The sequence below is a fragment of the Plasmodium knowlesi genome, assembly GCF_000006355.2.
Source record: "Plasmodium knowlesi strain H genome assembly, chromosome: 10".
Taxonomy (NCBI): Eukaryota; Apicomplexa; class Aconoidasida; order Haemosporida; family Plasmodiidae; genus Plasmodium; species Plasmodium knowlesi.
The window spans coordinates 1009829-1035646 of NC_011911.2; the positions used below are offsets into that span (position 1 = coordinate 1009829).

The 25818-nt window shown below is 34.3% G+C and overlaps 7 protein-coding genes and 1 non-coding gene across 8 annotated transcripts; 2 read left to right on the forward strand and 6 right to left on the reverse strand.

Moving 5' to 3' along the window:
* Window positions 1–527: 527 nt before the first annotated feature.
* On the reverse strand, window positions 528–2168 carry PKNH_1022200 (conserved Plasmodium protein, unknown function; the record flags this gene model as incomplete). The annotated part of the gene is made up of 1 exon (XM_002259667.1): window positions 528–2168. One exon carries the CDS (start codon window positions 2166–2168, stop codon window positions 528–530), a length of 1641 nt encoding a protein of 546 aa, XP_002259703.1.
* A 2904-nt stretch (window positions 2169–5072) lies between these two features.
* PKNH_1022300 (MORN repeat protein, putative) lies at window positions 5073–9244 on the forward strand (the record flags this gene model as incomplete). The annotated part of the gene is made up of 2 exons (XM_002259668.2): window positions 5073–5122; window positions 5317–9244. 2 exons carry the CDS (start codon window positions 5073–5075, stop codon window positions 9242–9244), a joined length of 3978 nt encoding a protein of 1325 aa, XP_002259704.2.
* An 847-nt stretch (window positions 9245–10091) lies between these two features.
* PKNH_1022400 (stearoyl-CoA desaturase, putative) lies at window positions 10092–13086 on the reverse strand (the record flags this gene model as incomplete). Its single annotated transcript, XM_002259669.1, has 2 exons — window positions 10092–11852; window positions 11983–13086. The coding sequence occupies 2 exons, from the start codon at window positions 13084–13086 to the stop codon at window positions 10092–10094; spliced, it is 2865 nt and encodes a 954-aa protein (XP_002259705.1).
* A 1729-nt stretch (window positions 13087–14815) lies between these two features.
* PKNH_1022500 (conserved Plasmodium protein, unknown function) lies at window positions 14816–15421 on the reverse strand (the record flags this gene model as incomplete). The annotated part of the gene is made up of 2 exons (XM_039114108.1): window positions 14816–15099; window positions 15340–15421. 2 exons carry the CDS (start codon window positions 15419–15421, stop codon window positions 14816–14818), a joined length of 366 nt encoding a protein of 121 aa, XP_038969728.1.
* Window positions 15422–16760: 1339 nt separating this feature from the next.
* On the forward strand, window positions 16761–17276 carry PKNH_1022600 (translationally-controlled tumor protein homolog, putative; the record flags this gene model as incomplete). The annotated part of the gene is made up of 1 exon (XM_002259671.1): window positions 16761–17276. One exon carries the CDS (start codon window positions 16761–16763, stop codon window positions 17274–17276), a length of 516 nt encoding a protein of 171 aa, XP_002259707.1.
* A 1403-nt stretch (window positions 17277–18679) lies between these two features.
* On the reverse strand, window positions 18680–18836 carry PKNH_1022700. The gene has a single exon (XR_005506387.1). It is a non-coding gene; the product is annotated as a small nucleolar RNA snoR04 (small nucleolar RNA).
* A 1383-nt stretch (window positions 18837–20219) lies between these two features.
* PKNH_1022800 (WD repeat-containing protein, putative) lies at window positions 20220–23653 on the reverse strand (the record flags this gene model as incomplete). Its single annotated transcript, XM_002259672.2, has 12 exons — window positions 20220–20306; window positions 20436–20493; window positions 20604–20685; window positions 20797–20884; window positions 20975–21064; window positions 21164–21324; window positions 21552–22191; window positions 22373–22446; window positions 22558–22643; window positions 22773–22924; window positions 23083–23198; window positions 23413–23653. The coding sequence occupies 12 exons, from the start codon at window positions 23651–23653 to the stop codon at window positions 20220–20222; spliced, it is 1875 nt and encodes a 624-aa protein (XP_002259708.2).
* Window positions 23654–24336: 683 nt separating this feature from the next.
* On the reverse strand, window positions 24337–25428 carry PKNH_1022900 (conserved Plasmodium protein, unknown function; the record flags this gene model as incomplete). The annotated part of the gene is made up of 1 exon (XM_002259674.1): window positions 24337–25428. One exon carries the CDS (start codon window positions 25426–25428, stop codon window positions 24337–24339), a length of 1092 nt encoding a protein of 363 aa, XP_002259710.1.
* Window positions 25429–25818: the final 390 nt, after the last annotated feature.

Below are 25818 nucleotides of genomic sequence, written 5' to 3' on the forward strand. Positions count from 1 at the left end.
GCTACTACGTTAGCGAAAAATGTTCACTATTCACAACCATGTAATATTTCGAAGGCAGACGCTTTCACCCCATTAATGGGTTATTTTCCCACGTCGAGAAATTTCCCTAAAGAAGCAAAGCAAGGAGAAGACATTTGGGCGAAAGCAATAAATTTATTTTTTCCTTTTTTTTTATGGCTAGTGCACTACATCCCAATTGGGGATGTTGCCAGTTTGTAACATTTTTCATTAAAATAGAGAAAAGAAAAAAGCGTAAACGGCACAAGAGCTTGGGCAGAAATGTATACTCATGTGCAGGTAAACATAAAGAGGTATACAAACGAGGTGTGTTTAAAGCAGGCGCGTCGGTTGTGCGCCCGTCCTACTAAATTGTATGAACGGAAAATGCGCGCAGGGTATCAATACATCTGCGCAATGGTGATGGAACAGTCGTGATGGAACAGTTGTGATGGAACAGTTGTGATGGAACAGTTGTGATGGAACAGTCGTGATGGAACAGTAGGGACATTCCCAGCCCCCCCTCCGCATCAAACATGGGGACTCTCCTTGTAGGCGTTGTCCATGTACATCCCTGCAGAATTATCATTCGCGATGGTCATAGATTTGTTGTTCTTCCTCTTTGCACTCATTCGCCTCTTCACCTTGTTTATTAAGTCGTAGTAATAAATGACAAAACTTAGGAGCAGAATTATAACACCTATTAAAATGACAATGGTGTAGGTGACCAAGGTTCCATCGAAGAATCCACGTCCCTCCGAATTGTTGTTCTGATCTGAATTCGAATCTGTATTTTCATCTGCCTCCCCATCAGAACCCCTCTCTCCCACATCCTTCTCCTCATTCAACTCATTCCCGTCATTATATTCTTCTCCTTCCTTCACCTCAAAGTTCTCATACTTATAGTCTACCAATTCATTTTTGTCATACACATGGACACTGTTTTTAAGCTGTAATTTGTCAAACGCCTCATCACTTATCCTCATGATGGAATTCTGGACTTGAAAATTCATGGGCATTAGGTGCAAAGCATTATGAGTATGTATTGAGATGAAGCTGAATGGACTCACATTGTACGCACTACTGTTGACATCTGCCAAAGACCCTCGGTTGGAAGGAGAGTCCGGTGGTAGGATAGACCAGGGTAAATGCTTATGTACATCTTTCTCCATGTTTTTGTGGTATAGGGTACCAGAGGAGTTGGTAAAATGAAGGGGTAATTTATCAGGTATTATTTTGAGGTCGACAAAATTGTTTTGTATATGTCCATTGGATGAGGAAGAACTACTCCTTCTTCTTTCTTGTTCCTTAATTGAGTCAGTTAAAACTTCGCTGTGTTTTTCTCCCTCCTGCATGAAGACATTCCCCTCCACAAATTTTAGGTCCTTCGTGTTTGTTTCTTTTTCCGCTCGGTCAATACGGTCATGTGCTTCTTCCCTTTCGTTGTGCTTAGTTGGCATACCGTTAATATCTTCCTTAGCCTTATGGGGTATTTCCACGAAATCTGGGCCACTCTCCTCATCGTTTTCGCTAAATAGGTCATTTCCCCCTTGCTCATTCGCCGTCACCTCTATGTAATTTAGCTTGTTTGAACATCTCATCCTTGGCCTTCGTCCTTGGGCACTTCGTTGGGCACTTCCGTGGCCCTCCTTGTCTGGTTCTGCGTCCAATTCCTCGTCGGAATTATTGTCCGCTTCGTGCTTTATCATTTCCGCATTTACCAAATTGTCAATTTTTTTATCCTCCTCCTCTTCCTCCTTCTTACTCATCTTTCTCTTCGCTTCTCCATCTTCTGCGGTATCTTCATCCAAATCTCCGTCGAGGTTATCCTTGGGTGTATCGTTAACAAGGTCACTCTTTTTTCCTTCTTCGTATGGAGAACTTCTCCCGGGAAAGCTGCCACCGTCATCTCTGTCTTCACTGTCAGCTTCATCGCTATCCTCTTCATCCTCGCTTAACTGTCTGTTGATGGTCGCGCACGACGCCATCCCCCCACTAGGGGCGTAATAAATGGGTTCATTGCTCAATGCAAATGTCCCTGCGCTACCCTTACGTTCCTCACTTTCATGGGAAAAAACGTAATTTAAGGCGGCATCCCTTTTGCAAAATTTTTTCTCGAAAAGAAAAAAAAATAAAGTTAAAAGACAACATCTAGCATTAAAAATATTCATATCTTCCTCTTTTTTTTTTTTTTTTTTTTTTTGGGGGGGGAGGGGGAGGAAGTTATATTCGTGGTGGAATTGTTAACTACCGCCTAGCAAGGTGAACTCCTGCGCGTAAGAACCATGTACTCAATGTTTCTGCGGAAAGGGGAGCATATCGTTTGGTTTAATATAACGGGAACTATTAAGGGCTCTTCTGTAACCTACATAGGGAGAGAGGTACACAAACGTATGTTACATAAGTATGTATATATATATATATATATATATATATATATATATATATGTACTCCTCTTGCTTCACATGTCTTTTCCTTTTTGTGTCTCTCCTATTGCCTTACTTGTAGAAGGTTTATATTCCCCGTTTTGTCTCTTGTCTTGGTCTTAGTCCTTTTCGTCTTCTTTATCCTTACTGCTCTTCTTTTTTTTTTCTCTCTTTTTTTTTGCTCCCTGTTTCCTGAAGAAGCACGGGGGCTGTTGCAAGCCAGGGAAGTTGCAGCTGTTTGGTGTTGCCGGGGGGGGGAGTTAATGTGAGATGGGAAAAAGGGAAATAGTATGGAACGGGAACACATAACAGATGCAAACTAATTACACCAATTTCTGCGACTGCTTTTTATAATGCTCATGATGACACGCTTGTAAATAGGTCCCATACGGGGAACCAATTCAGTGACAAGCTTAATGGAGTACTCACCAAAATGGGGAAAAAAACAAAAAAAAAAAAAAAAAAAAAAAAAAAAAAAAAGAGAATTTTTCAGCCGTTCTTCTTCCTCCAAGTATGTAAAAGTGCGACGTTTCGAAAGTTGTCCTTGCTTGTCCGTTCGCTTATTTTTATTTTATTTTTTTTTTTTGTGCCAACTTTTCCAGTCTATATAAAAATTTTGAGTTACACATGTCCAGTCTTTAATGTGGAAAATATTTATCCATCCGATGTGATTAATTTTTTTTTACGTAGGAAAAGATAAAATGAAGAAAACAAAAATTAAAATTTATCAAAATCCGTGGAGATCAATTTTTTAAGGACAAACAGAAAAAAAAAAACAAGTCATGCATCACGATGGTGAATAAAATTCGATTTACGTTCATGCGTAGGTGATCTGCCCAAATGAGAAAGTGTTCTCAGAACAAGGATAATGCCTGTATTTTTGGAATGCCTTGTATAAGTGGAGAAAATTTGGGGGGCCAATAGATGAGACAATTCATTTCAGATAAAAGGAGCTAGACAACGAAGGTGTAAATGGAGGAGTTTTTTTTTTTTTTTTTTTGCTCATAATTGTAATGATCAGAATATAAGTTGTCTTTTAAGCAGAAGCTGCAACACTATTATAAAATCATCTGCATGCATGTGCATGAGGGTTTGAAAGACTTTTCCTTTTTCTAGTCACCAGTACTGCATCTCTCTACTTACGTATGCAGAGTTTTTACACATATTTATGTGTACTCCTTTGGGAAAAAAAAAAAAAAAAAAAAGTTCTCTCCTTTTTTTTGTTCTTCCATGCTTTTTTCGAGTTGGTAGAATTTATATTAACGGGAATAATTTTTTTTTTTTCTTTTTTTCAACATATCGGCTATCTGACTCATATGGGACACAGAAAATATGGCAAACATGTCGCAAACAAATAAGAAATGAGTGGACGTTCGCGTTCTTTGCCTCGTTGAGTTGCCCTTGGGACACTTTTTTTCATGCAACGATTCCTCACAGGTGTAATTTTCCAAAGGGGCCTTATTAACTATGTTGGAACATTTTGCGGTTAATTCCCCGAGGGGGAAGGTGCAAGTCGTCCCTCTTGTCCACAGGATGAGGAATGACTATTTCTTTTCTCTTTTTCTTTGTGTCCATTCGCCTTCATTTTTTTCCCCCCTTCTTGAGTTGGTTTCAGGACAAATTTGAAGGAAGCGTCCCGCAAAGTACAAATCTCCCCATCTTTTAAACGGGCAACTTCATACAGTTATAAATGGACAAACTGGAGGGCACCTTTTTTTTTTTTTTTTTTTTTTCACAAATTGTGCTTCCATGCGTAAGTGCAAGGAGTCTCCATGGGCATATAGCCTCTCCTCACAAGTAGGGTTGTTTCCTCCAGCAATCCACAGCGCATGTAATTGCAGCGGCGTGCGTATAGGCAAATGCGCAAGGAGGTACATCTCTATTTTTGTGCTCGCGTTCAAATAAATTGGCGCATTAACAGTTTTTCCATAAAATGGGGAAATATAGTTCCACAGAGTAAAGAAATAACATAGGACAGGGAAAAAAATAAAAAAAAATTAAAAAAATAATAAAAATAAAAAAAACTTAAATGAGGATTTATGTTTCATTAAATTGGGAACCATAACGCAGTGGTCACACCTGAGGAAAAGTCGTTAATGCTGATGTTTGTTCGCCTCTTTTCACTGCACTATTTTTATTTATTTTTTTTTTTTTCTTACCAAATGGAACTTTATCTGTACTGTGATATATTTGGGGCAGTTGTATTTTTTTTTTTTTTTTTTTTTAATTGCCAAGCCGAACGAAAGAACAAATTGCCCTTTAGCGTTTTTCTTTCGCGTGTGCTGAAGGAGGTAATCAAATCATGCCCATGCAACTGGAAGGGCAAGTGGTAAGTGGGCAAATGAAAACATATTGGCAAAAATAAATTACACACAAAGTGTTAAAAAGAGGCTCATTTTCCTCTTTCGCTTAAGCTTTGAAAGGATCTCCCCCACACCCCACCCAAACAATTTTATCCCTCTGGGGTTCAGCACAGTTTCCTCCTTCCGAATTTTAAAAACTATTCCCTCTTTGTATTCTCCCGCTCCATTTTTTTTTTTTTTTTTTTTTTTACTTAATTTGAAAGTTGTTATAGACCAGAAATGAACATAAAATTTGTGTAATTATTTTTTTTTATAATTTTTTTTTTCTCCCATTTGGATCGATTTATGAAGAAATTCACGGATAGCTTACACCTCTTCTCGCCGAAAGATAACAGGTCAGCTTTTCTCTCTGCTCAGTATGAACGCTGAAACATGTGGTAATTATTTTTCTGCGACATCGTGACGCTTAACCCATGCACATCGCTGATTTCGAAACGTCTGTGTGTAGAGCATACGTGTAATATATACATGTGTGGAAACTTCAACATATTATATTTTCCCTTTCTCCTGTCCTAACCACAATGCGCAGGTGCAACAATGATAAAGGAAGCGAACTTGACAGGGGTGTCCTCACCACGAGCCAGTTAGACACAAAAGGGATACCCCCCAATGTGGCCTCCGTCAGCGGGGTCACCCCAGACCCGATCTACGAATTGGGAAACGAAATAGAAGACCTTTTTGATGAAGAGGTTGAGAACATCAAATTCAACGCAGATGAAATTTCTTCCTTTTTTCTGAAAAATAACGAACTCGAAAATGGAAAGGAAGAATCAGAAAATGTTTGCAGCAACCCACGAGAGGTGAACAGCATGGAGAGAAATCCAGTATGCAAGAAAATGAGAAGTTTGTTCGATCCAACCATCAGTGGACCACACATGTGTTGCGTAGTTATTTTGTCAAAAAGAGAAAATGTCGAAATTGAGTTTATCCACCCAAATATATTCGAACCGCATGAAATAGAGCATCTAAGTAAAAGGAGGAAAAAAAAAAAAATGAAAATGATAACCCCTTTTTGCGTGTGGCATAGATACCAAGGGGACTGGGTAGAGGATGTGAAATTTTTAATTGCAGGAAGGATGTACTTGTTTGGGGAAACCAACACGGGGAACGTCCTGTGCGATTTTTACAATTCCAAGTCATGCAAAAATTACAATGAATACAATGTTATTTATGCCCCCAGTGGGAATAGGTACTACCTGGTAGGGCTGAATTATATGCAGGGCAGCAGTTACAAGGAGGTCCTCACCATTGCGCAGGTGCCACACTTCGACTTTATATACGCGAGGCTTTGCCGGGCGATGAGGACCGTCCTGGGGGAGGAAAGAGCAACGGATAAAGCGCAGCACGACCCACAGTACTTTATGAAAAATAAAGAGGATGCACAAAAAAAATACGGCGAGCTGATTACCTTCGTGGACAACTTCACAGCGAATCGTCCGTTTGATAAAATGGAGTTCAATGATTACTACGTGTATTTGTCTAAAGACATAGAATATGTTAATAACATAAAAGTGAAGAATATTATGACCATTCTAAAAGCAGTATTGTTGGAAAAAAAAATTGTTATTTCATGTTCGAAGAAGGGAAATGGATGCAGAATGGTGTTGCTCCTCCTTTCCTTCATTCCTGACATAATAAACTTAGGATTTAATGTAAAAAATTATGAGGACAAATTTGAAGAATGGATAAAGTTAAAGCTTCCGCTGATTTTATTTCACGAAAAGTATGTTCTCCTGCTCCACATAAATAACTTGCAGCTATTTAATGAACACGCAAATGGAAAGAACTACCTCATATCGACTAGCACAGGTAGCGATGTATATTATTACGTGAAGAATAGTGTGGATGTTCTGTACGAGATGGACAAAGATGAACTAATTGTGAAAAAGGAAAATTTAATGAATGCTTTAAGTTTAACAAAATATGAATATAATTATTTGAAGGGCCTTAACTCCATTTTTCAATCTTTGATTAATTTTTCTTCCCTTTTTTTTGAGACCTCCAAGCATAGTATCATCACAGACGATGGTCATTCCGGGGGGGAATTTTCCAGGGGGCATTTTACCTCTGCTAATGTATTGGGCAATCCTTTAGGTGCAACGGATTTTCTCGACGGTGGGAACGCCATTTTGACGAAACATTATGGGGAAATGAAGAAACACACACAAAGTGAAGAAGTGATCCTCGATTGTGAAGCGCTTCCACATAGTAGTAGTAACAATGAGGATATGTACAATCATGTTGATGGGAGGACGAACCCCCTATTGGGAGAAGCCCAATTTGACCAGGCCGGAGAAAAACACGAATACATTGATGACGAAGATGACATATGCGTCTTAGACACGAAATCTGTGAACTTCCAAAAAGGCGAAGTGATAAGGCTTACCCCAATGAGTGAAGCCGAAGAATGGATCCAAAGCAACAACACAAAGAAAAACATATCAATGAATGATCAATCGGATAGGTACATTTCCAACTTGAGGAGCCACTTTCATGCTTATTTTAAGAATTTTTTTATGTCAAGCAAGGAAAACTACGAAGAGGGGAAAAAGGAGCTGAAAGAAGAATACGAACTGAATTATAATAATGAATTTCTCCAATTATGGCAAGAAACAGAAAATTATAAATATTTCATCGAGAAGGATTTTAAAATGAGAAAATTTTTTAAAATTGCAGAGCAGAATAATGTCCCATTTGACAAGGAAAAAATGGAGGACTACAAATTTGTGGATGATTTATTAATAATCGAAAAGAAGGATAACGAAGATAAAGGGAAGAATGCAGAAAAAAAATTTAAGGATGTCCTGATAATATCTTTAAAGGGTTATGTGTACGAAGGAACCTTTTCCATTTTAAAAAATTGCAAAGAAGGGGTAGGCAAATTTTTGTATAACATGCACGATATAACTTTTCACGGAGAATGGCAAAACGATCAGATAAATGGATCTGGTCATTTACTATACAATAACAAATTCAAATATTTTGGAAATTTTAAAAATAACCTTTTCAGTGGAAATGGACTCTTTGTTGATAATTTGTTAAATCAATATGAAGGGGAATTTTCCAATGGCTCATTTAATGGGAATGGAAAACTTATCTTTAACAGAAATACTTACATAGGCATTTTTAAAGATAATAATTTAGTAGGAAAGGGGAAAATATTGCACAAAAATGGACTTATATATACGGGAGAAATTAAGAACTTCCTCCCCCATGGATATGGCTTCCTGTCCTACAACAGTTCGATCGTATTTGAAGGATACTTTGTTGAAGGGAAAAAAAATGGAAATGGTTTTTTAACCATAAATCAGGGATCCATTTCGGACGAATGTTTCTGTATTGAGGGGAAATGGAGCAATGATGAACCTGTCTTCAGGAGAAACTTCCATATCGTTTTTCCAAATAGGGATAAATACATAGGGAAAATTTATTTCCTATCCTCTTTCGATGAAGCCAATAGGAAGGGGCGAAATTTGTGGAGTGACAACCATGCCATGTGTCAGCAGATTCATCATCAGCTTCTTGAAGCCAAGCAGTTGATAGAAAGTCAAATCGCTTCTGCGGACCAGGGTGGGCGACAATCCTCGGATGACAATTCGAAGAACATGGAGGAGAAAACGGAAAGCATTAACAACAGAAGCATCCCCAACGTTACTGGCATCACATGGAGCGATAATAAACACCCCATTTCCTGTTCGAACAGCACCGATTCCGTTATTCATCACGGTAGTGTCCTTACTACAGCAAGCAGCAAGAACTATTTAGAATACCAACATTGGGAGGGTAAAAACGATGTAAGTAAAATTTTAAAATGCTACGATGATACCCCCATTTCAACAAAAACGAAAAACAACGAACAGAGGTGTTCTTCCCCAGGTGAGGACCCCAACCTAGATCAGGCAAATGTTACGAAAAAAAAAGTGCTGAAGGAAAAACTCGAAACTGTCTTAAAAATGAAGGAAAAAAAAACGTTGAGGAAATGTTTCGAAATATTAGACAAGCACTGGATATGCAACATAGAACAAAAGTTAAAGGAAAATGAAGATGTCGTTGAATATTTAAAAAAGAACAATGTCGTTCTCGTTCCACACAGAGAAGGACTAAGTATAACTTGTGATAAGAAAAAAAAAGAAAATTATGATGGAAAATTTTGCTTAGGTATGAAAGAGGGATATGGAATATCTGTCTATGGTGACATAAACAGATATGAAGGCTACTGGCATAGGGGAATGAAGCATGGTTATGGCCTTTTGTACGAAGGGAACAGTACATACCATGTCCACTTTAGCTATGATAAGTTAATTAAGAAGGAAGAAATTTCGCCTGAGCAAGTAAGTCATTTTAAGCCCCAGAAGGCAGCCCCCAGTGTGAAGAAACGAGGAAATAACTTTTTAATAGATCAGTCCTTCTTTCAGTATAAGACGTTTTTGTCTTCCACCGTGTGTCAGTACCTTTGAGGGCGCCTCGAGTGAGCAGTTAACGAAACGTTGGAACGGATGTTGGAAGGGCGATTAGCGCGTCGGAATGGTAAAGAAAACCCTGCTACGTCGCGCTATACCAGACCAGTTTTTCTTTTAAAAGCGATGGAAGCTCCTCCTAGGTCGATGCATACACAGTTGTTTCATTAATAATGCAACGCCTTGGCCGGGTGCTATTGTAATGGTGAGTTTGAAAGACCTTGTTAACGGAGCACATGGGGATAACATACAAATATTGAAAAATAAAAAATGGGAGATGGTGAATGGAAAGATATGCAGAAAGTTTTTCCTCACCGTGTGCCCATATGCACACATGCTTATATTCTATATTCTGCGTTCCGCTTTTTCTGCTAAACTGATTTCCGAATCGAGGAAAAAAACACTTCATCATTTTGTGAATATACACTTTTTTCTTTTTTTTTTGTATCATTTTTGGTCATTTATTAATTTTAATTTTTATGAAAGACTTAAAAAAATGGATGCTCATAAGGTGCAAAAATAGGAAGTGAAATAAAGTGAACAAATAGGAACTAACGTGTAATAAAGTGAACAAATAGGAACTAACGTGAAATAAAGTGAACAAATAGGAACTAACGTGAAATAAAGTGAAAAAAAAAAAAAAATGAAGTAATGTAAAATAACGTAACACAAAATAACACAAAGTAACCCACGTTCGCATGAACTGTTCATACATTTTTCTAATTGCACACCTGTTCATGCATAAAAGAAAAAAAAAAAAAAAGCTAGTGCAACGTAGCAATACTAGCTAGCTAAATCTTCCACGTCATTTGTGAATTCCGCCGAATGTGGTAATCCCCTTTTTTCCTCATAAGAACTGCTTCAAAATTTCAATAAACTTGTCATTGCGCAGGGAGTGATACTGGTCCAACGTTTTGTCAAACTGCTTGTAAATTTCCTTCGTTCGGTAACTGGGAATTTTGGAATTGATGAACTCCACAATGTGTGTATAGCACAAATGATGGTGTATAAAATTTAAGAAGAAGAAAACCATTTTGTACAATCTTTTTTTGCTCTGATAAATGGAATTGTTCTTTTTCCATTCAAGGAGGGATTGGAAGACCACGTAATTTAAAACACTTATATCGACATCCTTGGCATTCATGTCCACAGTAAAAAAGGGTGGATTATTCAACAAATAAATGTATGTTAATAGCCATGCGTTAAAAACTACATAGGGTGCTATGAAAAATATTAAAAAGTAAAAGTGTCCAAATATGTAGATGGCCAGTCCGTACAATCCCAGAAATATGGTAAATATGAATGAATACAAATCAAAATAAATGGGTCCCTTTAACACTTTCAGAAAATCTTCGTTCAACGATATCAGCAACGATTTTCTCGAATTCTCCGATGTATATGGCAGAAGAATAAAGGACGAAATAATACTTCCAAAGAAGTTATTTAAAAATTGGTTTTTAAAAAGTAATCCTCTCTTGCACTCATAAACCAAGGAATACAGACTTGCGAACATGGTTCCCATGGGTAGGGCATATAATATGATGTGAAAAAATACAAATGAACTTACAGAAATTAGCTTGTTGCTCTCTATACCTTCAAAATTTTTAGACATGTTTGAAAATAAAGTTCCATTTCCATATTTGTTATAGCAATAGTATACTTGAATTAGCAAAATTGTCATCATTATTGCAAAATCTCTCAATAAATATGTGATGTACCTAAAGGTGGAGATGTTTATATAGTCATTGCAAAGTGCTGTCAACGAGTTCATTAGGTCTGTTACGTAGCTTGTGTCTTCTTTCTTCATTATTTCATTTTTAATATTTTCGCTTAATAATTTGTTTTTCTTCTCTAATTTTTCTGCTTCCTTTAGACGTACTTCCTTGCAGATATTCTGCGCACACTTTAAATCCCATACTAATCCCAAGTGGTAAAAAAATTGAATAACGTATTTAGTTGGATTTATGCTCAGAATGTAGAAGTTTTCGTTCATGGCATAGCAGTACGGGAAAACATGATGGTAATTGTGGCATCCTTCTCCCAGCGCTACAATGGAGGTAAAAATGTTGTTTGAAGCTTTTATATCATTATTGTAGGGTCTATGTCCAAATGAATGCGAGGCACTGTTGATGGACCACGTAGCATGTAATGTGATGATCCATCTTAGCGCTCCTAAAATGAAAAATCCATCCCAGAAATTGTTATACATATAATAGGAATATATTCCAGGTACAATGAAACAAAAAAAAAAGTTAAAATATGGATCCAATTTATGTTGCCATAGGAGAAGTGGGTTCTGTAATAAATCATCCACATATATTTCTTTCTCCTTCTCCTTTACATATTTTGTCTTCTGATATAATAACCATCCAACATGGCTATAGAAGAATCCATATCTTATGTTATGCGGATCGTACTTGGTATCACTGTACTTATGATGCAGACGATGATTTTTGGACCATGTTATTACGCTTCCTTGGTTTGCAAAACTGTTCAAAATTAGGAAGAGAACCTGCACGAAGGTACCCGCTTTAAATGCTCGATGAGACCACAGACGATGTGCGCCGAATGTTATGCCGAACCCGTTTATTAAGTAAAATATTATGCACTGCAAGGGGGGAGAGGGGGGAAATATAAAAAATCAATGGGGTGAACAAAGACGAGTCGTACATACGAGAACAGACGATATCAGAGGAGGGAGAGCTACCAATGTGGAAGCACACAAAAGGAGAACTTACCTGAGCAAACAAGGACCTTCCATAATCATGGTAATACAACTTTATCATGCCGATTACACCGAATATATGGAAAAACAAAATGAATGAAAATAGGGAGGATCTAAACTGCTTGTGGTACGTATATATATAGTTCACGAAGACTACGTAGACGTAATATGCGTGGAATAGGATAGAAAGTACTGAAAAATTATGAATTAATTTTGAGTTATCATTAGAGGTGTACAGTATTTTTGTAAAAAATAGACTCACCCATATCATATAAACAATGCTGAGAGCGTGATTAATTCTTTTAAATAAATTTATGTTTGTATTATTATGATAAAAATTGCTAGCTAACGAAATCAAACTTTTACTGAGCTGTAGAGTTAAATATACCTTTATGATCATGATGTTGTGAATATATTTCCAGAAAAAAAAGTAGAAGAATATATAAAATGTTTGCGAGAAAAAAAAGTAAATCCAAATACTATTTGATGCTGATCTGTCTTTTTTTTTCTGAGAATCATGGGTATTTTTTTTTTTCATATATTCTTCTTCTTCTTTTTCTTTTTTCTCGATTTCTTCTATAATTTCTTTTTCCTTTAAGATCCCTTCATTTTCTTTTATACTTTTTTCGTTCTTTAAAATTTTCTTTGCTAACTGTTCTAAGTGTTTCGAAGTATCTCCTATCAATTCGTATTCATTTCTGTACTCGTTTTCATTTTCTTTGCTAATTTCGTATTTGTGGACAACTCTGTTCTCCTGACTCGTTGATTTTTCATTTGTTTTTTTCTTATTGGTCCAAAGGGACTCTAAAAAGGTACACAACTGCGTAATGTTGTACACATGAAGCAAGTTAATGCCCAAAGTGATGTTCAGATCAACGTATTTCAAACTTACTAAAGATATGAGCGTAACCAGCAGGCCCTTAAAAACATTTACAAAATGAATAAACTTATTGGAGAAACATTTTCTGAAGATATAGCAGGATGCCAAAAAAACGACATATGTTATATAAATAATTCCTACATGTTCGATATCCAGGTATCTTTTGCTTAAAGCCTCCCACATTTTTTCCCCCACGGGGCTGAAATTCCCTCCGGCGTTTTTTGCTTTGTAACTCATCGATTCCTTTCAACGTGTTTTTCTTGCCTTCGGTCAGGTCAACAATTTAAAAACAAAAAATTCTACTGAACTGTGTTCGTGTACATTTACATGAAAATGTGTACAATACCTATTTTGTAAAAAGGAAGCAGTGCATAATTGTGTTTTTCCCCTTCGTGGAATGTGTGTTTAGGCGCAGCAATAAATTTATCTATCGCGTGTTGCACACAAATGCACATATACACGTATACGTTCGTACAACTTTTTCCCCTTGAACAGTGTTTGCTATACTTTAAAAAGGGAGAATTACTCCTCTCAACTGTCACATATATAAGCGCTGCACATGTACTTATATATAGTTTATAATCATAGGAAAATTTTACTCCAACTATATGTATAATTTATTTCGTGGATCTATTATACTGTAAAATTGGAAACTTTTTTTTTTTTTTTTTTTTTTTTTTTTTTTCGTGTTGTTTTTTGTTAAATTTTCCGAAATTATTTATTTTATTTTTTATTTTTATTTATTTTATTTTTTTCATTCCATTTTGTGAACAAAAAAAAAAAAAAAAAAAAAAAATGACACTTTTTCGAATAGAAGATTTTATAACGTTTTACATAAAAAGGTAATATGCAAATAACAGGTCACTTTTACATGAATATTTTGTACTTACATTTATATGTGTGTATATCGTTATACACGTTTTTACACGCTTGCATAATGATTCCCTTAGCATGTCATTGCACTTTTATAATTCCACTATTCACGTGGCAATATATATGTGGTTTATTTTCGCATGGGGTGAGAGACCATGAATTTTTTTTTTTAATTTTTGCTTGTTCATCGCTTAACCCAATAGTTGGTTTTCTGTAGAAAATTGCATTCATTCTTTTAAGCTTATTTTTTTTTAGTTTTATATTTATGCTAGTGATCAAAAATTTTCTTAAGTGTTTCTTGCAGTTTTGGAAATTCAGCAAACACGCACCAGCGTTCACTCGAGCGCAGTGCCATGCGCATACGTGCATAAAAACATGTGTATACACATTACGTATGCATATGCTGCAAACATTTTTGCAGGCGCACCGTACACCCATAAAAAAAGGGCTCTCACCACGTGGTGAGAGAACGAATGAGGCGCATATATCCTTCCTTTTAGAAGGGTGTTTTTTTGTGCTTTTTCACGCAAAACAGATCAGCCGCTGACTCGACGCAGCGCCACAAAAAAAGCACATATATAGCAAAAAAAAAGAAAAGAAAAACCCACCTGCGCATTCCTTCTTCTCACAATTTTTTCGTATTCACGACACTGAAACAATCCGATTCGAAGGAGTCGCTCTTTATGCATAAAAATGTTCCTTCTTACAAGGCACATTCTCTATGAACATGTAGAAATGAAAAGCGGGGCTTTAAAGCCTTTGGAAGAGGCAACAATTTTGTTTTTCTTCCACGTACGAGGTTTGAGCACTCGATCGATGGCATTTTTTTATACACATTTATTTACAAAAACAAACAATTTGTTCGATGTGTAACGAATTGTCAAAGACACAAACGTTAGTATCAACGAAATTGATTCACGTGTAAATGGCACATTAAAACACAAACGCAAAATTGAAAGGAAGAAGTAAGATAAGAGGTTAAGCTGAGCCATGAAAGGGGAACTTTTGTCTGGCAACGCAGGAGAGACAGCTTTACACACGAAAGTTAACACAAAAGATGCAAATCTAACATGAACAAAACAATTGTGCAGTTTTAGGAAAAAAAATTAATTTTGAGTTCTTTCATTTCGTTAATTAACTGGTCAATGGCCTTTTGTCTTTGGTCCATCGTTTCTTGGAGCTCTTTCATTGTATTCGAGTGTTCTTTATACATTAAAAATAGAGTATCATTTATTCGTTCGCTTTCGTTTAAAAGAAAACTACTTAGTTCGTAATTTTTGTTCAAATCAATATGTAGGTTGTATACTGAATTAGGCAAAGGTGTAATATCCCCCAAGAAGTCGCCCCCCAAAGATATATTCTTTTTTCCATTCTTTCCTATAATTCGTTAAAAGGAGGGAGAAGAAAAGGGAAGCATATTGGGTGAGTGGTGGACGTTTTGGTTTTATTTCGCATTTGTTGAGTCGTCTTTATTTTTTTCCCCCCTTTTTTTCACAACGCAAGCAAGGTGAAATAGTAATATATGGTGGCAAATAATTTACACCAAAGTGTTGCGAGCGTGAAATAGTAACTCTATGGTGGGGGCCATAATTAAAAAGGCCCTTTTCAATTTTTTACCTTTTTTTTTCAATTTCGATTTTCCATAGCTTTTACAATTTAACAAAGCGAGGATGATAAATAGGAGAAGAGCTACTTTCATTTTAACTTTCTTATACTAATAGGGAAAGGGTGAGAAAAAAAAAAAAAAAAAAAGGGGAGTTATAATTGTGCATATTTTTATGGGAAGCGCAATTTTCATATGTTATACTCAATTATGTGAGAGAAGCGTCGCAAAGACTTCTCTTTTAAAGCGGTAAAAATTGTTAGGAAAAATATTTCGTCCGTTACTCTTACACTTCAAATATTGGAACGACGAATATACACGTGTATAATTTGGGTGGGAAATGAGCTATGCGGAATGATTAACGCAGCTTTTGCTAATTCGTAAAATTCCTCTTTGCGATAATATAGCGCATGTAATTCGTCCAGGTGTAGTCTTTGTCATTCACATGTGTACATGTAGCATATTACACATTCTATAATAATATTATGTGGATAGAGAAAAGTTCATTTGTTCATTATTAACGTTAGGAATGTCATTTGAGCTCTTTTGAAAGGGGAAATGTTTTTTTTTCGTGTAGTAGAACCTGCCTCTTCATACGCAACCTTACGCTTAATTGTTACGTACAGGCCTATCTGCTGCTTACGCATTTATTCAACCTTAAACGCTCAAGTATTTATGTATATACAATACGCACCGTGAACTCTTTCCGTTACCCCGACTGGTAAAAAAGTCATTACATGGTTACTCGGGCCTTGTGCACAATTCAGCCTTTAACATTTGTTTAAGCCAATCATACTGTGCGGCGAAAGGTGAAGCGATAAAAATGTATATCACTAAAATCACGCAACCTATTATGCTTATGTCACAGTGAGTCAAGTAATGCCATTATTCCAAGTGCGACTTCTAAAAAAAAAAAATTATGTATTACGTGTCACGCCATTACATGCTGCATATTTACGTTACCCCATTTGTATAGTACGAACAACTTACGCATTGCATTTTTAACGCCTTTGGCATATATCAAACGGTTTATGCATCATTATTATTTAAATTTATTTTTTACTTTTTTTTATTCCTTTTTTTATTTTTCATTTTTGCCATTCATTTGTTTTTTCTCCCCATTTTTCAGTTTCTTCCCATTTGCTGCGCAAAATTGTATGACTTGACGACTGTATATTTTGGCTCATAAAAGAACATACATAAAATATAAAAGAAGGGAAATTGTTTGCGAACATTATTTTAAGTTTAAGCTTTGCGTTCTTTTTGAATTTTTACTTATTTGTCCTGTTTTTAAAAAACAATTTCGTTACGTATAAGTTAAACATAGTTATACTGAACTTTGCTCTTGTACGTATAAGCATAAACGCAAAAAATAAGTACGTTCGTACGCATATATATATACTCAGCCGTTTACCACCGTTTTATATCACCCAAAATGAAAGTATACAAAGACGTATTTACCAACGATGAAGTATGTTCCGATTCGTACAATCAAGAAGACCCATTTGGAATTGCAGACTTTCGCGAAATTGCCTTTGAAGTGAAATCAAATAAAAGAATAAAAGGAAATGACGACTATGGCATTGCCGATAATAGTGAAGAAGCAGTAGATGGAATGGGTGCCGACGTAGAGCAAGTTATTGATATTGTTGACTCTTTCCAATTAACATCCACATCTTTGAGCAAAAAGGAATACAGTGTTTATATAAAGAACTATATGCAAAAGATTCTCAAATATTTAGAAGAAAAGAAACCAGATCGTGTAGACGTTTTTAAGACGAAAGCTCAACCACTCATTAAACATATTTTGACAAATTTTGATGACTTTGAATTTTACATGGGAGAATCACTTGACATGGATGCAGGCTTGACTTACTCATATTACAAAGGTGAAGAAGTTACTCCACGTTTCGTTTATATATCAGATGGATTATACGAAGAAAAGTATTAAGTCACGGGTGTGGCCCAATGGAGCATATTATGAAAACGCACAAAAAATAAAATAATGGTATAATAATACATCCATTCAGGTGTATATGCATAAATGAATGGCCATTTATTCAATTTATAATTATAGCATGTGCAGTTCGTAAGAAATATGGAAGAACCTCTACGTTTGACCTTTTTTCTTCTTTTCCTCTTTTCGTTGCTATATATACATTTGTGCGAATATATGACAATGTGTGCATTTTTTCAAGCTCAAAAATAGGCTTTAAATTTATATCTAAGCATTGACCCGTAAAATTGTTGCAAAAATGTTGTAAAAAAAGAAGCTAATTAGCATTTATTTTTTTCCCCCACATTTTTTCATTTCATTTCCATTTTTGAGAAAACATACATGCGGCATACATTCAAACGAAAATACACATTTTTAAGCCTTAAAACTTTTGTAAAGAAATTTACGCACACGAATTTGAAGTAAAAGAATAGCGGCTAAAGTGACATAACGCAGCACACAACTGTGCTTGTTTCTCACTCGACAATTAAACGGATACGATCTTTAAGTTTGACATTATGGAACACACCATGGGGGGGTTCTCTCCTTGCGTATTTTGTATGCTTTAAAATTGTAGGCATACGATCTTCCTTCAAATGATAAAGTTTAATGGGCAAATTAATTGGAAACTTTGAAATAGCTACCCATGAGCGTGTTCCACCCTTCCCACAACAATAATGAGAACAAACATCGCATAGCTTTTTATTACATAAAAAGATAAGCAGGATGGCAAGAAAGCAATTTCAAAGTATAGTCATCACATGGTTAACCTATTCCTATATTGAAGGCATTTCTATTTTTCTTAGGATGATATAAACATCAATGTCGCATACGTTCAGCTTTTGCGCGAAGAACAAGTAACCCCTGTGAGGGTCGGTGCTTAAAAGTGATATTTCTTTTTTTCCGTTTAGCATAAAACATATACGAAAGTACGCAGAACTCTTTTTGCCCTCTGGAGCATGCTGAAACGGCCTTTTTTTGTGGGAAAAACAAAATATTTTCTTAAATTTATGATGCAGCTTTTCCTTTTTGCAAGAACTGTTTGCGTGTTTTTTTCTCGTTAATGGAAAAGGGCGTAAAATACACAGAAGCATTTTGTTAAACGCCATCATGCCCCATTGGGGCGAAAAGATGAGCATCGAAATTTTATGTTTATGTACAGAACATACGAGAACGAGCAAACGCATATATTCTCGATACATATGTAAATGCGAAGCATTCCTTTTTTACTTTATATCATTCCTTTTCATTTTCAAAGTGGCAGAAAAATAAGGGCGTGTTTTACCGTGCCGGTTACTTGCTCGTTCTTATTCTTTAAAATTTTGCAGCTGATTTCTATAATAGCATGATTTTCACGTATAAGGCTCTGTTATCTGGCGTTTATCATCTTAAAATAAAATATTAAAAAAAATAAATTTTAGTAATATTTTATTTATCAGATTTTAATTTTTACGCAAATGTTTTCTTCATCGCCTCAATAGCTATATATTAACGCTGCAGTCTTCGGTAAAGAAGACGTCGAAAAAAAAAAAAAAAAAAAAAAAAAAAAGAAGGAAAAAAAAAAAAAAAAAAAAATTATATTTATTTTTGCCAAAAAAAAAAGAAAAAAAAAACGCAAAATGGCGGGGCCAAAAAGTGTACTTTTTTTTTTCAAAAAAAAAAAAAAAAAAAAAATCGAACTAGCCAAAAGTAAAAAGATGGCACTGTATGTACTGCATACCATCGAGGGAACGTTTTAGTTATTGCACGATGGGATGAGGATTATATATTCTATAATATACCTGATGTATATGACATATGCTTAAGTGCATAATATTCCTAATTATAAGAAAATATATTCGATTTGTGCGCGTTAGCAAATTATGCATTCGCTCAAGAGGAAGCCCCTCATTAAAGTATGCTAAACGGAAGGCCACATGATCAAGCCTTTTCTTTTTACTTAGAAACTACGTGGTTCATTCGACACCAGGCGGGAATTAATAACATAGTGAAAAGATGAAGCATATTATATGTACATATATTTTTTTCTAATGCATTGCGGCTCTTTATTTCAAAACGGCAAATGCGGAACAATACTGGTAAATTTTTAGAGCGTTTTTAAAATTAAGGGGAAAACAAAGCTTACCGTCATTGGCCACTGTCATTTAAGCGCAATTATATGCATATGTGAGAGCCTATGTACAGGCGCACCACCACAAAGTGTTTTTTACCACATTTCAATAAGTTCAAAGGAGTACGCAGAATTGTGTTACTCATTATTTGCCCTCTTTAACCACATGAATTAAGCACAACTCGTGACTCGACCAACAGAAGTCACAGGTGTATTGCTGAAATTAAAATGAAAAATAATGCCGAAAATTCATATTTTTCTTCACCCAGTATTTCGTTATTTTAGGGTTATGTTATCATTTCATCTTTACTTTTTCGCAAAGCATAGTTAAGTACATGCGCAACAGACGTTGAAATACCCTTCCTTTTTGGTCCCATAAGGCAGTCGTTTTTACATCTTGTTATCAGATTTTGTTCCCGTTTTACAGGTTTTTTACGCATAAAGGAAAATTTTACTTAAGAAAAATGTTGCACACAAATTTATAAAATTTTATGCATACATGTAGAAACGCACATTAAAGTGAGTTTTTCTCTTTTAATAAAATTGTTAAGTGAAATAGTGCTTCAGAACAATCGTGTATTATGCAGCACACCAAAAAAGGGACATGTTACCTAATTTGCCATTCCCTTTTTTGAAACTACCGTAAAAGTGTACCCCCCATAAATATTCGTTAAAGGCAACCCCTTTGGTAAAACGTATTAAGATTTTATTATCATAAAGTACAATTAAAGTGAAACCTAAAAAATGTAGCATCCATATCTGTTTAATCTTCATAATGTGCTCGACTTTCAAAATTTATCCGCCCCTTGTTCCCAAGTACAAACATCTCCATTAGACATGGAACAGAACAATTTATCATTTTCCAGTATAATATTCTGCAAAAGAGAGAAGGAATGTTATAGAAAATGAGCAGCGGAAGTAATATAGCGGATTGTATTTTTTACTATATTTTATTTATCTTCATTTTGCTTTTTTTTTTTTTTCTCCTTCTTCGTGCTCCTTACCTTTATTGGGAATTCATGCTTTAACGCCCGAACGAACTTCTTTTCTAAAACGTCAAATCTAGGAAGGTGAGAAAATGAAAAATATGAGATGTAAGAAACAAGCTGTATGTGCTGCATTCCACACAGTGTTGTTAAAAATGTGCAAATATTAAATTTAAATTATTTTACATTTTTATCGTGTGGTCTTCTGAGGCTATAAACAAGTATTTGTTATGCTTGTCCATTGGACATTTGTTTGCACTTGATGGTCCTAATTGGCAATTTAAGAAAGATCAAGTAGGTAAAAAGTAAAATACAAAAAAAAAAAAGACATAAATAGAATTGTAAGTACCAAAATTGTAAAATGAATGTCTGTCCTAACCTGCGTCTATGTTTATGAAGCATCTGTTGGCTCGGATGTCCCAAATTTTAACAACACCGCCAGAGTCACAAGAATATACCCAATTTGCCTAAAGGTAAATGTGTGTACATTTTATTTTTATATATATAGTTTATTTAAATTATTAACATTTTTCTTATTTTGTTGTTGAACGTATTACATCTGCATTGAAGTTAGAATAGTTGCACGGGAATTGATGTCCATAGAAGGTGTTTTCGCACAGGCCACTTCGCATATCCCAAATCGATACCTGCGCAAAGGCGAATATAAATACATTTTTCTTTTTTGAAGAAAATGCAATAAAAAAGGAGAAACATTTTGAAACATTTACAAGTACTTTCTGAATTACCGTTTTATCAACAGATGCACTAACGAGGGTTCTATACGTTGGGTGAAAGTTTACAGAATTTACACTGTCCACGTGCCCCCTTAAAATTTGCCTTTGTCTTAAGCTATTTATGTCGAATATTCTAATCGTCTGATCCATGGATGCGGACGCAAAAAAGTTTCCTAAAAATTAAAGGTAAAAGGGTAGTCTCATTTCGCCCACACGGAAGCAAATTAATAAATTTGCATATTTATGTGCCCCTCTTCGATTCCATGGAAATGTGCAAAAATGTATGCTCCCATCAGCTCAAGCGCAAGTGCCATGAAACGCGTTGGAGTGATAGGAGTTATATTCTCAAATGTACATATGCATAGGCACGAGTTCATATATTTTTCTATAAATTTAAAACCTTCACAATGGAAGGACAAACTCCAAACAGGTCCGGTTGAATTTTTAAAAGTGTGAACGCATTTTTCCTTAATCATATCCCACAATTTTATTTTTGAATCTCCACCAGAAGTACACAAGATGTTGCCGTCCTTATTAAAGCAAATATCGCCTATCCATTTTTTGTGAGCTTGTGAAGCCATGACTAATTCATAATTAGTTACGCTCCATGTTTTCCATTTTCCATCATCTCCTCCAGTTGCTAACAAATGAACTTTGTCGTTGTATGCAAGACCTAATACTGCATTATCATGAGCATTAAAATATTTTTGAATCTTTAATAAGGAAACACATAAATTTGGACTTTCTTTATCTTCATTTTCACTAGGTTCACAAGGTGAACTTTCATTGTTAGGCCAAGGGGTGTCTTCTCTTTTGAAAGCTAGTTTCTCTAAATCGTTTTTATCCTGTTTTGACACAACGTTTTGCAATGTGTTTGTTTTCTTCTCATTCATTGACGAAACATTAGTTATTGAAGAATTATCTAATTTGTCATTTCCTAGCAAATCTTTTAGCTTCTCTATATATTTATTTAATCCTTCGATTTTCGTGTCCCGTTTTTCCTTTTCCAGAACAACTAACATTTTTTCTTTAAGAGCAGACTTTTAAAAAGAGCAAAAGTGGTGGTATATGAGTGTTAAAAGGTGTACGCAATCATGCATATATACACGTTTATGTATATATGGGCACGACACTTCTATGCATTTAAATATATTTTTAGCTAAAGCTTTAGGCTAATTCGTTAGATTTAAAAATGTACATTTAACGTATCTGTATAATTACTTCGTATTTGGCTTTTATTTCATCTACAGAATTTTGAATTTTGTCTATTTCCTTTTTTTGTTTTTGTATTTCCTCTATTAAAAATAAAAATTAAAAAGTTAAAATTATCGATGTACATAAAAATAATGAATGTTTTACTAATTTCGAAAATTTAAAGAGCACAGGAAATTTATTCTAGGCAGTACTTTTTAAAGTTTCCTTTTCCTGTAGAACTCGTTTATGGTGCATTAAGTAGTAATCTCTTTCTTTTATTGTCTTTTGAATTTTTTTACTGAAATTAAAAAAAAAAGAAAGAAAAAGAAACATATATATGTTTAGGTAGGTCCGAGAATGGCATAATATAAAAATGTGTTATAACCCATATATATATATTTTCTCTCTCTGTCTTTGCAGCCATTACTTTGCTTCTTCCAAAGAATTTTGAACTTCTTTTGTTAATTTTTCATGGTTCAAAAAATCGTTTCGTAAAAGCTCATTTTGTGTAAATATGTTTTCGTATTCCCCTTTTCTCAACCTGTTGATGTCGTCGCCAAATTTTTTAATGTATTCCTTCTAACAGAGAAAAATATAAATGTATTTTTATATTCATGAAAAATAATTTTCACGCGTCATATATTAATAATTTGAAAGAACAAAGAATGTAAAAACATAATCACAACCATATGACATTTTCAAAAACACAGAAATGTGAACAAACGTGTATGTGCAACCTCAAAGACTTCAAGTGATTCTATAAATTCATGTTCAAGCATGAAGTTATAAATGAAAGACAGGGCCATAGGAAAGTGTTTTTCATCAATATGATAACTTCTTGATCTTCTTTCCCCTTAAAAGAAGTAGAAAGAAATTATAGACATAAAAATAAATATAAAAAATTGCAAATTGGCTATCTAAGAATGCGTTAAATTGCCTTAAACAGAGACCACATGCTTCTGAATGCAGCTATATACACTTCTATATCATTCTATGCGTTTATTTATTTAATAATAATCACTGCACGCAGTGCATATATAATTTTTTAAAGAATGATTTTCCCTTGCCTGAATTTTCTTCATTTTTATCGAAACTCGAAATATTAACTACTTTAGCATTTTTTAGTAACTTTTCAAATTTTTCTGAATTATCACTGTCAGATTCTAGACTTGATTCTAAACTTGAATTATCTTCATGTATTTTTTTAGTTTTTTCATTTTTCGCATTCTCGTCATTATCAAAGCCTTTTTCTTTGTTATCTACTATTTTTTCTACTAGGGATGTTGCATTGTATTCTTCGTTTTCCATTTGGTTTATAGTGTCCTTTTGTGTCCTCAATTGTTTCCCTTTTCCAGGGGTTTAATATTTCTATTTTACTAGACATAAAAATTTTATGACTGATGTACCATAAACTATTATGGATTTATGAAAACATTTGTTTTTACTTTTAATGCGCTTATCTCAAAGAAAATATTATGCCTTTTCTTTACTAATATATTACTTTATTTTTTTTCTTCGTAATATATTCTGTGAGATAATACGCACGCGTTCATCCATTTTTATATTTTATTTCGCACATAGTTTATGAAATGAATGTATGTTTAAGTGTTTACTATTTTTTTCAGTAATTTATAGATGTACTATATATTAATTAATTTGATAAATCCTTTGCTATATTTTTATTTTCCAAATGTCCAATTTGGAAAATTCCACAAGAGAAATATAAATTCGTATTCTCCATTGAAAAAACAAAAAATATATGCGTCGCATAAGCAAAATAAATACTCTTCAAATTTTGTAGAAATGTAAAGGCCAATGAAGTGTGTGCAAATTTTGCTAAGGAAAAAAAACAAGATCATTATTCTAAAAGTAATCTATAAATAAAGAAATGCATAAAAAGTAAAATACTTACAAAAGGACAAAATTTAAATAGGTTTAAAATAATTAAAAGTTTTGTGTCACAAAATGAGGGGTCCATCTATGTTAAATTTTTATGTCTTATCACATGTCATGAGGAAATGACAAGAAAAATTGTTTAGGCTAAAAGAGCAAGTCCCTATGTTTTTTTTTTTCCTTTTTTTTATCTTCTCATTAATTAAAGTGTCTATATCATCAAGAATGTCACAATGCTGTCCTAAAACATTATGTTGATCAGTGTTTCCTTTTATGCTTCCTGCTATGCTTTTTTTATGAGCATCTATCGTAGACACAGATTGTTCTTTCCTTAACTCATTTTCAGAATCAACAAGTGAATCATCTTGCTTACCTGATTTCGCAGATGATTTTCCATCCTTTTTCGCATTATAACTATTAGACATTTTAATTTGGTTCATTACAATATCATTTTCCATCAGTGAGCATTTATTATCTTGCAATGTTCTGTTATTTCCTTCACATATCCTCTCTGAATTTACAATGTTTTTATTAATCTGAACAAGATTAAGTGTACCGTTATCTACCATTTGCGTTCTATTGGAATAAAGGTTATTTATAATGGTAATATTGTTTTTAGATTCTATATTTGTTTTCAACTGTAATTTCTTCGCGTGTTCATTCTTACTTACGTTGTACATTAAACAGTCAAAATGCTCTAATTTTCTAATTGCTCTATATGTATTAGTATTTTGCAAATTTGAGTATATGCTGCACATTTCCTCTTCAGAGCATGCATTTTGCAAAGATTTCACCTTGCTGTGACCTTCAAAATTAACAGAATTAAAGGGTTCAACGTTTCTTTCAAACATATTTGTATCAACATTCTGGGATTCATGATCCTCAGTAATTCCTTTTTTTCCGTATATGTCTTTTTTACTTTTTGTTTTTTTTTTGTTTCTTAACGAGAATACATTGTTTGTTCCTTTAAAGTTTGTGTTGAATACATCACTATGTCTAGCGTCTATAGGACTTAGAATCTTTGAGAAGGTGTTGTTAATTATGTATTTACTATAACAAAAGGGAATTACAACTCTCTTATTTTCTAGAGGAATTATACTTTCACGTGTTTCTGTAAATACTCTATGCTCTTTCATTATCTTGTCCACTTCTCCATTGGACTTTTTATGTTTACACAAGAACAAATTCATTTTTACACATTCAGAAATATCACTTAAAATTTATGTGGATTTTTCACTTTCATAATGAATAAAAAAAGGTATATTCGTAAATGTTATGTCTAATTAAACATGGGAATATGAATATTACAAAAAATAATTTAAATGAGGTACGTACACAAATGCACAAAAGTTTTTACACAAAAATCGGAAACAGTTCTTTTCATGTATTTATTTTACTTGTATTGTATTACTGTCTTAAAAGAGAATCGTCCAAGAGATAACAAAATATAGTTCAAATTATAAACAAATAATGATGTCGGAAGAGTTTATTCGGCACTAAATGCATACACAGCAGAAAGGAATTTATGAATTTTTTTATTTCTGCTTTAAATTTGATTTGTTGAGGTAAAGAAGAAATTT